Source organism: Calliopsis andreniformis, chromosome 10, assembly GCF_051401765.1.
Source record: "Calliopsis andreniformis isolate RMS-2024a chromosome 10, iyCalAndr_principal, whole genome shotgun sequence".
NCBI lineage: Eukaryota > Metazoa > Arthropoda > Insecta > Hymenoptera > Andrenidae > Calliopsis > Calliopsis andreniformis.
Window position 1 is genome coordinate 4,542,653 of NC_135071.1, and position 16,660 is coordinate 4,559,312.

General features: G+C 38.2%; 1 protein-coding gene and 2 long non-coding RNA genes across 4 annotated transcripts in view; 1 reads left to right on the forward strand and 2 right to left on the reverse strand.

Annotated features, from left to right (window-relative positions):
- Positions 1–15,944, reverse strand: part of LOC143184339 (uncharacterized) — a 72,466-nt gene extending 56,522 nt beyond the window's left edge. Inside the window, exons 1-9 of one of the 2 annotated variants that reach the window (XR_013002761.1) lie at positions 15,779–15,944; positions 15,541–15,679; positions 15,161–15,469; positions 14,926–15,071; positions 14,673–14,836; positions 14,476–14,492; positions 14,254–14,409; positions 14,112–14,188; positions 13,297–13,540 (exon numbers count right to left, since the gene is read on the reverse strand). This is a non-coding gene — a long non-coding RNA (uncharacterized LOC143184339). Of the gene's footprint in view, positions 1–13,296; positions 13,541–14,082; positions 14,189–14,253; positions 14,410–14,475; positions 14,493–14,672; positions 14,837–14,925; positions 15,072–15,160; positions 15,470–15,540; positions 15,680–15,778 lie in introns of those variants that run through there. The other variant, XR_013002762.1, reaches the window with a different exon arrangement.
- Positions 5,088–5,487, reverse strand: LOC143185011 (uncharacterized). The gene is made up of 2 exons (XR_013002856.1): positions 5,323–5,487; positions 5,088–5,220 (listed from the first exon to the last, which is right to left on the reverse strand). It is a non-coding gene; the product is annotated as an uncharacterized LOC143185011 (long non-coding RNA).
- Positions 12,896–13,696, forward strand: LOC143184787 (uncharacterized). Its single transcript, XM_076387250.1, has one exon. It carries the CDS (start codon positions 12,896–12,898, stop codon positions 13,694–13,696), a length of 801 nt encoding a protein of 266 aa, XP_076243365.1.
- Positions 15,945–16,660: the final 716 nt, after the last annotated feature.

Here is a 16,660-nt window from a genome sequence, read left to right on the forward strand (position 1 = left end):
AAAACGAACAGTCGAATGAAAACCCTGCATTACGCGATAGGGTAGCAACCCTAGAGGAAATGCTCACTAGAATGAGCGCGCAACCAGCGCAGTTAACACCGCGAGATAGACGACTAGAACCCCAAGAACGTCAGAATTCGAAAACTTACAAGTTAGTCCAAATTCCGTAAATCAGGAAATAGAAAGCTTAAGAAGGAGCGTAGAAAGAAATCGTAGAAGTTCAGTAAGATTCAATGGCAATACGAATTACTGCGAAAACAGACGTTCAGGGACATACTACCCACCGACGCACACTGCACAAGACGAAATAACTGACCCAGGGGGTAACGTTAGTCAAGCCGTTACAAATGCACTAGGACAAATATTCACCTTTGACGGTACAGACCAAAGCGACTTAAATGGATTTCTTCGTAGCGTACGATTTGCAAAGCAGATAATTCCGCAAACATATCAGGCAGAAAAACACCTATTGCAAGGAATAATGTCTAATAAACCACGCGGTCGTGTATCAGAAGAAATAGCACATCGTGGCATTCAAAATTTCCACGATCTCGAAGATTGTCTTACGTCACTATATAGACCTGGTCGAGCGGGACCATCAGTTTTACTCAACATATTACAACAAAAACAGGAAATAGGGGAATCAGTACAACCGTACGGAGATAGAATTGTAACACTATTGACCGAACTAATTCCCGAAATGGTGACGAAGAAGAGGACGGACAAGCGGTCGTCAGGGGCGTAGCTAAAGCCATGAATAAAGTAGCGCAAGTAGTCTTCGAAGCAGGGTTGCGTAGGGAATTGCGAATTCTAGTAAGAGCTAAAGGACCACGAAATCTAGAAGCCGCGATATTGCAAGCGATACAGTGCGAAAGAGATGATAAATACCATCCCGGTTCGGTCGGCCGGCGCCCGCCGCCGCCGCCGCGCACAAACACATACACTAGTCGAAAGTACTGCTACACATGCAAACGCGCAGGACACACGACACAGGAATGTTGGAAGGGACAGAATCGAACAGAACATACTAGAGTACCCTACGATAACAGATGAAACATTACACCGATAGGGACTAGTAATAATTCGAACAATCCTAGCACTAGCACTAACATTAATACATATAGTAATGCTAGACTAGTTCAAACGCAGGCAGGGCAGCGCGATCGAATCAACGAAGATCTGACGAATACTCCCTACCTGTCGCTAGGAAAAGAGACGAATCACAAAAACGTGACCCACGAATCATAGTAGTAGAACTACATTCTCTAACACCTACAAAATACACCTCAGATAAGATCAAAGTAGAAATAGATGAAGTATATAAAAATTCAGCAACAATGATGATTGATAACGGCGCAGAAGCTTCTCTTATAACACAAGGGGCATTAAAACCGCATAGTAAAATAGAGAAAACTGAAATACAATTAGTAGAATTTTCGGGAAGCGAAATAAAAACAATAGGCCATATAGAAGCAACATTTCATGCTAGAGATGAACTAATTAAACATACGCTATACGTTATAGAAGATAACCTATTAATAGGAGTCGATGGAATTATAGGAGTAGAGTTTTTGAAACGAAACAAAATAACACTAGATTATAATAAAGGCGAGGTGATAATAAACGGGGAACTTTGGAAAACTATTTCAAAGGGAAACGAAGTTACCTTACCACCAAGAGCGCAAACAATTGTAGCAATAATGACAAACGAAATAGATGAAGGAATAATAGAAAAACAAGAATTAGAAAAAGAAGTTATTTTAGCAAAATGTCTGGTAAAACCTAGAAACGGTAAAATTATAGCAAAAATAGTAAACCTAACGGAAAAACCGAGAACGATAAGGTTACCACGGGTAACGCTATCCGAGACGCAGGAAGTCGACGCTTGCATCGAAAACGAAACGCGCATCCGAACCGCGACCGTGAAAGAACCCCTGACACAGCGTGTGAACAGAACCATCGCACAGATGCAATTTGATCATTTAAACTCAGAAGAGAGAAACTCGATAGAAGAAATATGCAAAGAATATTTTGATATTTTTCATTTACCCGGAGATAAATTAACATCATCAAAAGCAATTACACATAAAATACCGTTAAAAACAGACACCCTGCCGTGCAACATTAAGCCGTACAGATTACCAGAAACACATAAACGAGAAGTAGATAAACAAGTAGAGGAAATGTTAAGAGAAGGTATAATAGAGCGAAGCACAAGCCCATGGAATGCTCCACTACTGGTAGTCCCCAAAAAAGCAGACGCATCAGGGAACATCCGATACAGGGTAGTAATAGATTTTAGGAAACTAAACGAAGCTACGATAGGAGATTCTTTTCCACTGCCAAATATCACGGAGATATTAGACCAATTAGGGAAAGCTCAATACTTCACCACGCTTGACCTGGCATCAGGTTACCACCAAATAGAAATGGATGGGGAAGACAAGGAGAAAACAGCGTTTTCCACGCCGCGAGGACATTTTCAATTGAGGCGCATGCCTTTTAGATTACAAAATGCACCCGCAACCTTCCAGCGAATTATGAATGCAGTTTTCATTGGTCTATTAGGGGTAGATTGTTTTGTGTATCTCGACGACGTAGTCATACACGGTGCCAGCCTAAAAGAACATAACCAACGCTTGAGGAAAAAATTCCAAAGATTGAGAACCTATAATCTAAAACTCCAACCGGAAAAATGCACATTCTTGCGCAAAGAAGTCATATTTTTAGGGCACATAATTACATCAAAGCAAATTAAACCCGATTCACAAAAAATAGCTGCTGTAAAGGAATATCCTGTACCTAGAAACCTGAAATAATTGCAATCATTTTTAGGATTAGCAGGATATTACCGCAGGTTTATACCACACTACTCAAAGATTGCTAAACCACTGTCAGCTCTAACTAACAATAAGGTAGAGTATAACTGGACCAGTGAACAGCAATATGCTTTCAAACAATTAAAGGAAGCACTTACGACAACCCCCGTTTTAATTTACCCGGACTTCACAAAAGAATTCGTGGTAACAACGGACGCGTCAGACGTAGCAATAGGCGCGATATTGTCGCAAGGAGAAATAGAAAAGGATAAACCTATAGCATATGCCAGTAGGGTCCTAAACAAAGCAGAGAAAAACTACAGCCCCACAGAAAAGGAATTATTAGCTATAGTGTGGGCCGTAAAGCATTTTAGACCATATTTGTATGGAACACATTTTAAAGTAGTTACGGATCACAAGGCGTTAACGTGGCTATTTAAAGTAACAGATCCTGGATCAAGATTAATACGCTGGAAAATACAACTAGCAGAATACGACTATGAAATCATACATAAAGCAGGGAAAACTAGCACGAACGCGGATGCGCTCAGCAGAAACATAAAGAGCGTGAAGACGCCCAGCTGCAAGGCGGAAGAAGACACTACCAGCAAAGCAAAGAAACCCATAGTCGTAGAGACGGAAAAAGAGAAACAACAAATCTTATACGAATACCATATAGCACCCTTGGGAGGACATCAAGGACGACAAAGAACAAAGCAAAGAATACAACAAAATTATAAATGAAAAGGAATGGATAAAGATATAGAAAATTTTATTAAAAAATGCAGTTTCTGTCAAAAGAATAAAATAGGAAAAAAACATAGGGCACCTATGAAAATATCAGATACACCAACTAAACCTTTCGAAAAAGTAGCATTAGACATAGTAGAGCCATTACCAGAAACAAGTCAGGGAAACAAGTATATACTAACATCCCAAGACAGCCTAACAGAATTTAGTAAAGCCATCCCTTTACCAAACCAAGAAGCAAAAACAGTAGCAAAAGCTTTAGTAACCAAAATAATTTGCGAACATGGAATACCGCAAAAAAATACTGACGGATCAGGGAACAAATTTTGTTAGTGACTTATTTAAAAATATATGCAAGTTATTAAAAATAAAAAAAATACAAACGACAGCATATCACCCACAATCAAACGGAACATTAGAAAGATCGCACAGAATATTAGCAGAATACTTACGACACTACATAGACAATGACCAGACAGATTGGGACGAATGGATACCATTTGCAATGTTTACGTACAATACAACACCACATACAGCCACAGGGTACACTCCACACGAATTAGTATACGGACATTAAGCAGACCTACCAACAGCATTAAAAAACACACTGAACGCAACATACAATTATGACGATTACGTTCAGGAAATTCGTGAAAGGTTAAGAGCGACGAATCAGGTAGCGAAAAATAAATTACAAATAGCGAAAGAAAAAAGCAAAAAGCAATACAATAAAAAAACGAAAGAAATAGAATTCAAAGTAGGAGACAAAGTATTAATCTACGATGAAACAGTTAGGAGAGGAAGATCAAGGAAATTAGATAGTCAGTGGATAGGACCGTACACGGTAACAAAAAAATTGTCAAAGATAAACTACGAAATAGAGAAAGGAAAAAAGACAGTTAACACACATGCTAACAGAATGAAGCATTATTTTGAATAAAGGAAAAGAAAGAGAGAGTAAAATAATGTAGTAGAGATAAAACTAATTAACATAATAAAAGTATTTTAATAAATCTAATTACATAAATATAAATACTATGAGTAATTAAAAAGAAAAGTAACAAACAAACAAAAATCTAAATAACTAATGATAGAACAAAAAATAAATAATAAAATAAAATCAATAAACCTGAATACTATACGAAAAAATAAACTTAAATTAATAAATAAGAAATTAAATCATAGGATATAAGTAAAAAATATATAATAACAAAATTAACTACAAGTTAGAATCTATAAATAGAATAAAGATAACGAATAAAATATTAAATAAAATTATCAAAAACGAAAAGAAAAAACAAAAGAAAAATTATACAAAGTCTAATATAAAAAAATATAATAAATAGAAATAATAAATATAATACAAATATACAAATAAAAAAAAAATAATAATAAAATGAATAAAAATCTAATGACAAAATAAGAAGAGAAAATATATACACTTATAAGTAGCTTATACCTAAGGAAGGAAATAAGGAGAAGGTAAATGAAGGGAATTAAATATATAGAGTAAATATACAAAAATTGGTTTTATTTAAAAAAAAAACTCGGGGAAATTACACATTATTTAATAAAAGGGGAGGAGGAAAAATATAGAAAAAATATGTATAGTCGGATGTGTCGAGGGCGGCTACTCCCATTTGTCCTCCTCCTAAAACAAAAAAGAAACACACAACACGTTAGAAAACAATCAAGAATAAACAAGAAAAAAACAAATAAAACAAACACAAAACAAAAATAACACGATACTTACATCATATGGCCCTTCGCTAAACAACCGCCGAAGGCCAAGAAAGTCGGGGACCACCCACGCAGGTGGCAGGTCTTCCTGCCATAGGCTATCGACCGTCTCACGGCCAATCCGCCGGCGCACGCGGAGCCACAATAAGGCCCACCGGTTGCGATCCCCATTTGAGAAATCTTCCCTAGGACACTATAATATAAAAATAAAAATAAATACAACACAAAAAAAAGCGAACAGTTAATAACTTACCCCGCAAACATAGCAACACTCCATTGTTTCACAAAACATTTTTTTTTATTATTATTATTTTTTTTACAAACAATCTCAACAAAACCTTAACGAATGAGCGCTCCGCGAAGGAACAGCTCCTTTTATAGAGTACATTTTGCAAACGCAGCAAAAATTATTTTAGGATCCTCCAACCATGGGGACTTAATGAAGCAGCGCCCACTGGTGAAGATCTACCGATAAAAATCGAAAAACAGACAGGTACCCCGGGAATCTACTATGACCACATAGGAGATCTAAACATGGTTACCGACACATGGAAAGTGGTCATACAAGTGGGAACCGAACTGTTAGAAAACAGGTACGAACAGATCGAACGATATATCCAACAAATAAATAGCATCTGTACATACCACACAGACATCCTAGAGGTAAGAACAACGTGCAACAATCATTGAGGTATTATAAAAAGACGAATGACAAAAGTTAGTAACAACATAAAACAAGTAGTAGAAATATCGCAAGAAAAGGACAAAACCAGAGAATTAATAAACGGCATAGAGACCTTAGCGAAAACCCTTTTTGGAACAATGGACGCCGACGACGCGGAAAAAATTAACTTTCATTTAGCAAACTTAAACCAAGGACAACACACACTTAGAAACGCAATGAAAGAACAAATACAAATCAGAAACACTACACTTACTCACTTACACAATCTAGAAGAAACACTACAAAGTAATGAAAACATATTAACCAGTCAATTCACTTACCTTCAAAAACACCTCCAGTCGACACTAAACCATGTTAAACTCAGAACCGAATTAATTGACCATTTTTCGACACTTAACACATTAATGTCTGACATAATAGACGATACTAATGACGTTACTGAATTTCACACAAACTTAAAAAGAGGACATCTTGCCCCAAAGTTTATGACCGCAAAACAACTAGTTAATCTCCTACAAAACGCGACTCCGCACTTACCCGACGGACTGACATTCCCGATAATAATAAAAACAAAAAATATATTAGCTTTAGAAAAAGTATCAACGATAACTGCGTATGTAGAAGGATCAAAAATCATCGCAATAATCAGCATTCCACTCATTACAAATCAAGCCTTTAAAATAATGGAAGTAAAATCGATTCCCACACACGTAAAAGGCAACACCTACACGACGTTAGTAACCAAGTCACCACTTATAATCGTAAACACTAACATAAATAAGTATATAATAGCGAATACGAAAGATTTAAGAGATTGTAAAAACATAGAGTCCCAATACCTTTGCAACCCTTTCCCAGTATACAAAATTACAGACAACATGGACTGCGAATACAAACTATGGCTAGAACCATCCATTGAAATGCCCAAAAACTGTAGAATAGAATATTTTGCGACTAACCATTCTATATGGATAAAAACATCACGCACCGAAAAATGGATATACGTAACGCATGAACCGAAGAAAATAGAACTAGAATGTAATCAAAGAACAACTAGAACAATAATCGAACGGTCAGGAACAATAACAATACTAAGTAAATGTAAACTACACACTCAGGAAATAACACTACAGACCCAAAAAACAACATATAACGCACACCTTAACTTAGACACTGCAACAATATACAATCTAACACTACCTAATCAAACAAATTCATATAAAACTAACAAAGAGCCTTACACGCAAATACAATTACACAACATATTCCAAAACACAGGAGACATCACACACCTACAAAGCAAATTAGAAAACGAATCGGAAGAATTAAACACTTCCGATAAGACAACTTTACTACACATAATGTATCCCAGCAATTTAACCATCGTAGTATTAGTAAGCGCGAGCGTCATCATATACGTAATGATGAAAGTGAAACATAGAGAAATGATATATGTAACCCCACCTTTCGCAGATGTTTCACAACCAGCGTCGCGCGACTAAAGATTAAGAAACGATTGTAACCCAATACTGTACACGCGGAAAACATATGTAGATAAGGCTCTGGTACTCCCGTTACGACTCGTACGCGTAACGTCCGTTTTCCAAGGGGGAAGAGATGTTGTAGCTCGTGTGAAGACACGTGCGCTTAGCAGCAGAAACCGCGGAGTCTTAATACCTCCGCGCCAAGCTAAGCGAATTCATAAGAATTGGCAAAACGTGACGGCTTCGGCCACCCCCGTTTTGCCTCCAAAAGGAACGCGGATCGTGGAAACGATTGAGGAACGCGGTGCACTTTGGTATAGCCTGTCCAGCGAACCACACGCGACAGTACCAGAGCTAATTAGTGTTGAATAAAAAGTAGTCAAGTACACGGTGAGTTCCAACTCTTTAACCTGGCCAAGGACCCAATCATCCTATCTCCTTCCCACCTGACGGCCATCGGAGGTAAAGCACGCTACCTCTCACCAACGAACGGGAGAGGAGCAACAGCATTCGCAACAGAAAAATCTAAAAACATTCTCCAACATGTATCACCATATCATGCATGTTATAGAATTTTTTCAGAATTTTCGTATTGTGTTAAATAGGGGAAATGGGGCAAAAACTGGTATTTTTAATTTTCCCTATAGCCCCCACCCACCCACCCACCCACCGTCAGTGTTAGAGGTACTGCTTCTGTAGAGAATATAGTCAACTTTCCATCTGCTATGACTTTTAGGTATTTAATTTCTGTATCTGATATTTTTAATACGATACTAATTCCGTTCGAGCTTGTACCCTCTGGCTTTGACCCGTCTGTTTATGCTATCATAGTGTTTTACGAGACTGGTATACTATTTTTCTTTTGCCTTTCATCCCCAGCACGGCACCTTGATACGGCAATCGTTTGACTTGGGTGCCAAATTTCACACTCATTGAAAATAACCCGCTTCGCGCACTAGTTGCATAATGTACCATTCTCTGTTGTTCTTCAATACACGATTAGAGAGCTATAGGTCTCAGTGCATTTGTGCCTTTTTTCCCCAGGGGTATAATTCTGTTGATTTTCTAATGCGTTGGAACCGGTCTCATCAACTAGTATTCTTGGGAGTACCAGCATATTTCTCAAATAAAGTGTCATTTTAGAAATAGCTATATAATCGATTCCATCTTCTCCTGAAGCTGAATTCTTTTCTTATTCTGAAAGTTCTGCTAATTGATCTTGAAGTGTAATGAATTGACGTTTTACCGCTCCAACTTCCTTCTGAATTTTTTTAATACTGTTTTCCGGTACAGTTGGTTTCCTATACAAGCTTTCTCCTTTTAATTCTTCCAGCAATTCCTGTTCAGAGAAATCTTTTTTATTGTGCTTTATTATATTTTTCCTTCTGAATGTCGCTTCGTGGACGAGATCTAGTCACGTTTGGTCGGCAGTTTTCTGATGGATAGGTTCTATTTGATTGTTTCTTGTATTCCTGTGTATTTATTCGAGATTTTCCTTTATGATGTCCCATGTCATTTTTTAGTTCAGTTGGTTGAAAGCTGTTGGATGTTTGCATATTATGACTTTCATTTTGATTGTCATACCATGATCTTTGACTTTGTCATTTATTATGAAGGTCAAGGAGGGGTGAGTCTTTTCAATTTGCAATTTTGACTTTTTACTTATTTCATTAATAATTAAGAATTCTTTGTCATAAAACCTGCCTACATTATTGGATTGTCCGTGTTTCAGTTTCAGCTCTCTTCTCGCTATCTGTCTCACATCATTAAATGATAAGATCCTATAAGACATTACCTTGCTAGTTAGTAATTCTAATTGGTATTTTAAGTAAGATCTATCCAAAAAACTGCGGTTCTCTCCGCAGTTCATACAGTAGAAGGTTGTTCATACCTGTCGTGAAATACGTCAGAGCATCTAAAGAATCTCTTCACGTTAGTTTTACAGCATTTTTGTGTATGCTGGTATCTTAAACAATTGTAACATTGTTTTACGTTTTTCATGAAAGAAGTAATATTGAGCCAAACATATCAATATCCTATAACTAGTTCTGTTTGAAAAGCGGTGATAATTCGAGCCTTTGTCTTGTCCGCGAAAACCGTCGTCTGTTAGTCTACGTGACCGACCGAAGGTCGCCTTCCGTACGAGATTCAGTTGCGTCAAGAACAGATACAGTACATTCGAATTATGACTCGTTTTTCAGCTAATACAGTTGACGTTCGAATAGGTGAGCGATTGCGATCATCTGTTCGAATATCAGTCCCGATGTCGAGTGGAGATATCGAAGCCTGCAAGAGAGAGAGAGAAAAATCGGAACACTAGACACAGACAGACAATGATAAGGGAGCGCCATCTAGCGGATTTTCGGGTGGTCCGCGCTTTCACGGAGCGTCTCAAGCTCGTGAGAAGGACTCAATCTTGCACCGATCGCTCGATAGGTAGCAAGGGTTTCAGCGATCACAGAATAGTCAAAAGAATTTAAGCAATTCGAGCACCAGATTCTTGAATTCGCGACGCCTTCTAAACTGAGTGTCTGTCCACTGCAATTCACGCAATTACTCTAAGCGATTATCACGTGGGATACGTGCGATAGAGCATCGAGTGTGCAGTGACGAATTACTGTAGGCGATTAACTGTACTCTTGGAATCGGTGGTCACTCTGATTCCCTGAGTTTGCTATTCGTCAAAGGAGCAAATAGATCACTGCGTGGTTGAGCCCTGATAATTGGCAATACAACAGCGACGGTTAACATAAGTGCGGCACCTCTGCGTTATCCGCGATCTGCCACCCGTTTAGCAGCAGCCCACCTGTGGCGAAAAGATGATCACGTTGTGGTGAACGGTGAGTGGTAGAACCTCTGGTCATTATCAGCCACCAAGGCTAGCAACGGCTAGTTATAGTGTGCCTCAAGCTCGCGAATCTCAGCGGAAAGCCGAGGTTTGTACGAGGCAAGCTTTCTTGGAAGGTAGGTTAAACAGAGAAAAGGAGGATCCCTCCTCTCTGTACACTCGCCGACCGACGATTTCTTCGGTGTAAAGAATCATTGGCAATACAGTCCACTGCACTACCTTAGCGTTACGGCAAGGTACTGATCTCCCCTCCACATAGGCTCGTCGTCAAGACTTGGAGTCGGGAGTTCACAGTTCTGCTCGATATAGTCGAAAACTAACTGCTTCGGCTTTGCTGATCTCTGCCTGTTCTGGACGCAAGCGTGCCTGACCAGGACCCGGAGGTGACCCGTTTGGACCACAGGAGCGACCAGGAATCCAGCCCGGACTCCCCCTCTTCTCACTCCACAAGCTCAATTTTTAAAATAAAAGGTCTGTCCTTTTAAGGACAGGTGAAGAAAAATTGACTGCGTACACCATCTTCGACTTCACCTTCTCTCAATAACCTAATCCGGACCCTGCTAGATCCCTGCATTCAGCGATTCTAACAGGTTTTATTTATACTTTAATATAAACATAACATACGTCGTACATTTTCATTACGATTAGAATAAGACCGCAATTAGAAATAAGACATTATGCATGCGCGAACTCCGACTGACGGGTATATAAGAAGCTGCGAATGGAGCAAGAGACACTTTTCCCTGGCATCAGGTTTCGAATAGACGAAGATCCTGGAGGTAGCTGATATACTCGTCCAGTGAGAACGAGACCGCTCCTTTAGAGGTAGCGACCGTTCTAACAAATAGTAATTGATGCTCCTTTAATATAGAGTTCGTGCTACCCCGAAGCAGGGGAATCACCTAACAACAAGCGCTAGAAGCCATTCCTAATCGGACACATTTCTAAGACCGCTCCCGAAGAGTCTCTTTTCTAGGGTAGCGACTGATGTAGAAAAGATAACGAAGGGCTTACAGATGCTTCGGCAAATAAGCAAAGATTACATGTTTCATGAAAACTTGAGACCGCTCCGAGGTTATAGCCACCTATAACTTTGGCAGCGATCAGGGCATACAAGACAGGATCTATTGCAGACACACACACAACACTCATACTGCGCCTCTAGAGAGGATCCTTTACCGCGAATAATATAAATGCATAATCACATAAGCGTAGTTATATAAACCCTTGCGTTATTCAGATAATTGATTGATAATTATATATTAGATGATAATCACGGTCAATATAATCTCACATTTATATAATCACATATAATATAACCTCGTATTCTCTTATGATTTTATTAATATTTAACCAAATTAAAATAGATATCAACATTGTATGAACGTTAGGATTAGAATAAGTTTATTTTTTATTGAATAAATTATCGTTAAGAAAGACATAAGCCTTGGATGGACAACGTAGCATCACTTTAGGGACGATACACTTCCACATGCATGAGCTTCATCATGAATAACGCCCGTAGAGCCAGAGATGTAAGATGCGAAGATTTTCGATTGCAGCGTCGTCTGCGGTGGAGTAAGGAATTTCAGCTTGTGATATCTCCGCTTTATAGAATAATATTCTTTAGTAGTTTCGTGTTATGTGTTGTGTGACAACGTGTGACACTAACTTCAAGGCGCGACGTTTAAATTGAATGTAATAGAGAAGGCGTCAAAGGTGATGTTGGAATAAGTTCATATGCTTGAAACCAGTTATAAACATTAGTCTACAGAATATTTCAGAGTAAAGAATAAATCAAAATCTCCTTAGAAACACTTATTTAAACATTCAAATATCACCTTTTTCCCCTTCTCTAAGGAATTATATCCAGCGCCAAGATGTAAAAGACTCGAAAGCTAGAAATCGATAAATGCTGACGATAGTTTTAACGAATTGGAGTTTATTAATTATGACTTAATTATGACATAATTATGTAATTGGTTCCTTGTTACTAAGATACCAAAAATTAACAAACATGTATTAGATTTAGCAAGAAACCATTTTGGTACGCTCTCTTCGCCCCAGTCCTTTGAACGGATAAGACGTGTTTTCTCTTGGTTCAAATATAACAGTTTAGTTTGAGTTTAAAATTGTTTCATTTCTTTACGAGCAGAGTGCTTTAGCGCTCCACGGGCACGAATCCTCCCCGGGTTCAAATAAAAATCCCTGAAGGCCACGCAACAAATATTGGTGACAGCGGTGGGATACGCAAGGCTGAAAAGGAAATCTCAGTCTTCGAATTTGCCGGCTCGTGAAGACTATTGGACGATTGGAAACATCTCTCGAAACATCGTATTATATGGACTTCGTGGATTCTGGATTCAGCAATCTTCGTGGAGCCAGGAGTTGGATGAAAGAGTGAGCGTGTTGGATTTCAAGAATTCCATCTCATCTGATTCGGCGAATTAAATATTATAAATAGTTAATAGTTCGGAGTTACTGTTCTTAGTTTTAACAAAGTGAATTTGTTCTTATTATATTTTATTTGTCTTGAAACATAGTTACAGTTAGTCGTGAAAATATCAAAATGTTGCGCAGATCTATGAAGCATAAGCGAGCGAAGCGTAGTCGTAAGTCGTTATTATCGCAAATTCAAAATTTTGAAGTCAAGGATATATTAGTAGATAAGCTAAAGGAACAGACTCCGAATAACATGTTACAATTGAATTCGCTTAATGTTTCATCACCCCGAACAAGTAATTCAAGTGGAGTTGATGTAGTCAGTTTAACTGGAGAGTTACTTCGTTCTGATGCGGTTGATAAACCGGCGTCAAGAGAAACTGCAGAATCTTCGTATTTTCCTATACGTATAGTATCGAATATCATTCCGCAATTTGATAGAAATTCCTCGTCACTTTTCAAATTTATTAAAATATGTCAAAAAATTAATTTACAAGTTCAATCTTCTTATCGCGTCATTCTTCTTACCATAATTCGAAATAAGATAATAGGACAAGCAGACATGTTGATATCAAATCGGGAAGAACCGGAAACTGTTGATGGACTCATAAATCTGCTCAAGGAGGTCTATGATTCCGCATTCGATATTAATCAAATTCATGGTGAATTGAGAGGACTGCGACAGGGTATCCAGGAAACGTTGGCCTTTTATGTAGCTCGGGTTCGCGAAATTTTAAATCGAGGAATACAAGCAGCCAAAGATAAATTTAATCTGGAACAATGGAAAGGTGTAATAGCTTTATTAAATCAGGAAGCTGTAACTAATTTTAAACAGGGTTCACGAGACCAATCTTTGAGACTACATTTTCTTAAAGAACGAGCGGAAGATTTTGAGGAAATCGCGAAAATTGTGTGCGAACTAGGATGAGAACTAGGTGATGAACAATCAAATCAAGTTTTATCTACTCGGCCTATAATTCGAGATGGTAAAGTTTTTACAACTAACGCCGAAGAAATTCAATGCTTTAAGTGTAATCAAAAAGGACACTTTCGTAATAACTGTCCCCAAAATAATGAGAGGGAATTTGAATAAATTGAACTATAATTGGATCAGATGCAAATTCTGTAGGAAAACCGGCCATGACGAATCGCGTTGTTTTAAAAAACAGAATATTAATTTTCCTTCACAAGCACAATTAATTTCAAACACTATCACAAAACCTCAATATTTAAACTCCCAGATAGCTCCGCGGAAGGATGTAACACGGGGCGAACCTTTGATTGCACGCCCTCAACTCAACAAAACAGGTTCCATTTCAATGTAAAAAGTATAGGTCAATTACCAGTTCTTGATTTAGAACACAGTTCATTTTGTAGAGGGACCGCTAGCTTCCTTATTGACACTGGTTCACAGTTAAACCTAATCAAACGAAAGAGTGTTATTTCTACTTTGAAAGTAAATCCTAAGGTTACATATCAACTTACTGGTATTAATTCAGGAAATGTTAATACTTGTGGTAAAGTAATTATCTCTATTCGAGATATCGACGTTCGCTTCCAGTTAGAAAATGAGAACTTTCCAATCTCAGAAATGGGAATTTTAGGAATTCCATTCTTAGAGAAGCAACAAGCAATTTTAACCTTTAACGATAAAATATTAAATAGTCTTCAGTTTGGCAATACAAGGGTACTCCTCTGTTCACCCACTTCGTTTAAATTGGCTCCTAGAACAAAAACTCTTATCACTATCCCAATAAAAAACATTGCGAAGAAAGATGGTTATGTAAGACAGTTCACTGCAGAAACAGCCATTTATGTAGGGGAAGCGTTAGTGACACAAAAGAATGGGTTTGCTAAAATATTCGCAATCAATACTACCCCCAATTACGTTAACCTAAATGTACCTCTGGTCGAGTTGGAAGATTTTTCTGAGCTTCCTCCTGCACCGCGTTCAGCTCGAACAGGAAATCCCGGCATAGAACAATCTAGGGCTGGTGCTAATAGATTTGTCAAATTGATTAAAACATTAGATTTGAAAATTCTTAACGACGTCGAACAAGCCAGTATACTGAAAATTTTGAAAGAGTTTCCTTATCAGTTTTATTTGCCAACGGATCAATTAAGTTCAACAAATATAATACAACACTCAATAATAACCATAGATGAGGCTCCGATAAACACAAAACAATATCGATTTCCCCTAATTCACAAGGAGGAAATCACAAAGTAGGTGGAATCATTGTTGAAGAATAATGTTATCAGACCATCTACCTCTCCTTATAATTCCCCAGTTTGGGTGGTTCCTAAAAAGTCGGATTCTATGGGTAAACCTAGATGGCGCATGGTTATTGACTATAAGAAACTTAATGATAAGACGATAAGTGATGCTTACCCGCTTCCTAACATAATAGATATCCTCGATCAACTTGGTGCAGCAAAGTATTTTACTACTCTTGATCTTGTCTCTGGTTTCCATCAAATTTCAGTGCATTCAAATTCAAAGGCAAAGACTGCTTTTTCTACACCTAATGGGCATTTTGAATTTAATAAAATGCCCTTCGGTCTTATAAATGCCCCAGCAACTTTCCAAAGGTGTATGGATTTAGTTCTCTCAGGCTTACAGGGGGTTGAATTGTTTGTTTACATGGACGATATTGTCATTCCTTGGAAGAACATACACGGAAACTAAAAAATCTTTTACCTAGATTGAAAGATGCAGGGTTAATGTTACAGCCTGAAAAGTGTCAATTTCTTCGACGAGAAATCTCTTACCTAGGTCACATTATCTCAGCCGAAGGAGTTAAACCTGATCCCGCCAAAGTTGAAGCTGTAAAATTATTCCCCATTCCGAAAACTAGGAAAAACGTCAAACAATTTTTAGGGTTAGTCGGCTATTATAGGCGCTTCATCCCTGAAATGGCAAAGATTGCCAAACCTTTAACACGATTATTAAAAGCTAATATTCCTTTCGTTTGGAATGATGATGCTTACTCAGCTTTTAAACACTTACATGATATTATTTGTTCAAAACCATTTTACAATTTCCAAATTTTAAACAGCCCTTCCTTGTTAGAACTGACGCCTCTAATTTTGCCCTCGGAGCCGTGTTAAGTTAAGGTCAAATTGGAAAGGACCTTCCTATGGCATATGCGTCGAGGACACTTAACGATGCTGAAATTAAGTATTCTACTATCGAAAAAGAGTTACTCGCAGTAGTTTATGCGGTTGAGCACTTCCAGCCATATTGGTATGGTCAAAAGTTTACCTTAATAACAGATCATAGACCGTTAGTCTGGTTACATAACGTGAAAGACCCTATTTCTCGTATAATTAGATGGAGAATCAAATCAAACGAGTATGACTATAATATAATCTATAAACCCGGGATAGTTAATCTTAACGCGGATGCACTATCGCGCAACCCTCCAGTTTCTATCAAGGACAGTCAGACTTCTCTTACTCAGACACAACAACTCAGACATACTGACGCTTTTTCTCCAAGGAGTGTGCAGGGGGTTGTCGTGGGCGCCAACCATTTGCCTGCTGCGGACTCCAAAGAGAAAGAGGATACGGACAAAGACAAATCTACAGAAGACAGAAATGAACAAATGGTGGCTGCAATTTTTCTCACATGTGGAAAATTTATTGATAAAGATAAAGCTAAATTTAATAGTAATTGTACAGAAATCGGAAATAATGTTAATATAGAGGATGGAGGATCGCTCTCTGTGTTAAGGGGAACACAGTCTGAAAACGGTAGTCGGATGGTTATCGGAAAGGTTTTTAATAACACCTCGCATCAAGTTGACAACAACGGCATTTTAGACTGTGTCGTGCCGGGAGTTGAGTAGACTGTATTTTTCCCAACGACTGTTAAGGCACAGGTTCAGCG

Bases quoted from the DNA above. Each gene is read 5' to 3' on its own strand.
- LOC143184787 (XM_076387250.1), top strand. From the start codon at position 12,896: ATGTTGCGCAGATCTATGAAGCATAAGCGAGCGAAGCGTAGTCGTAAG.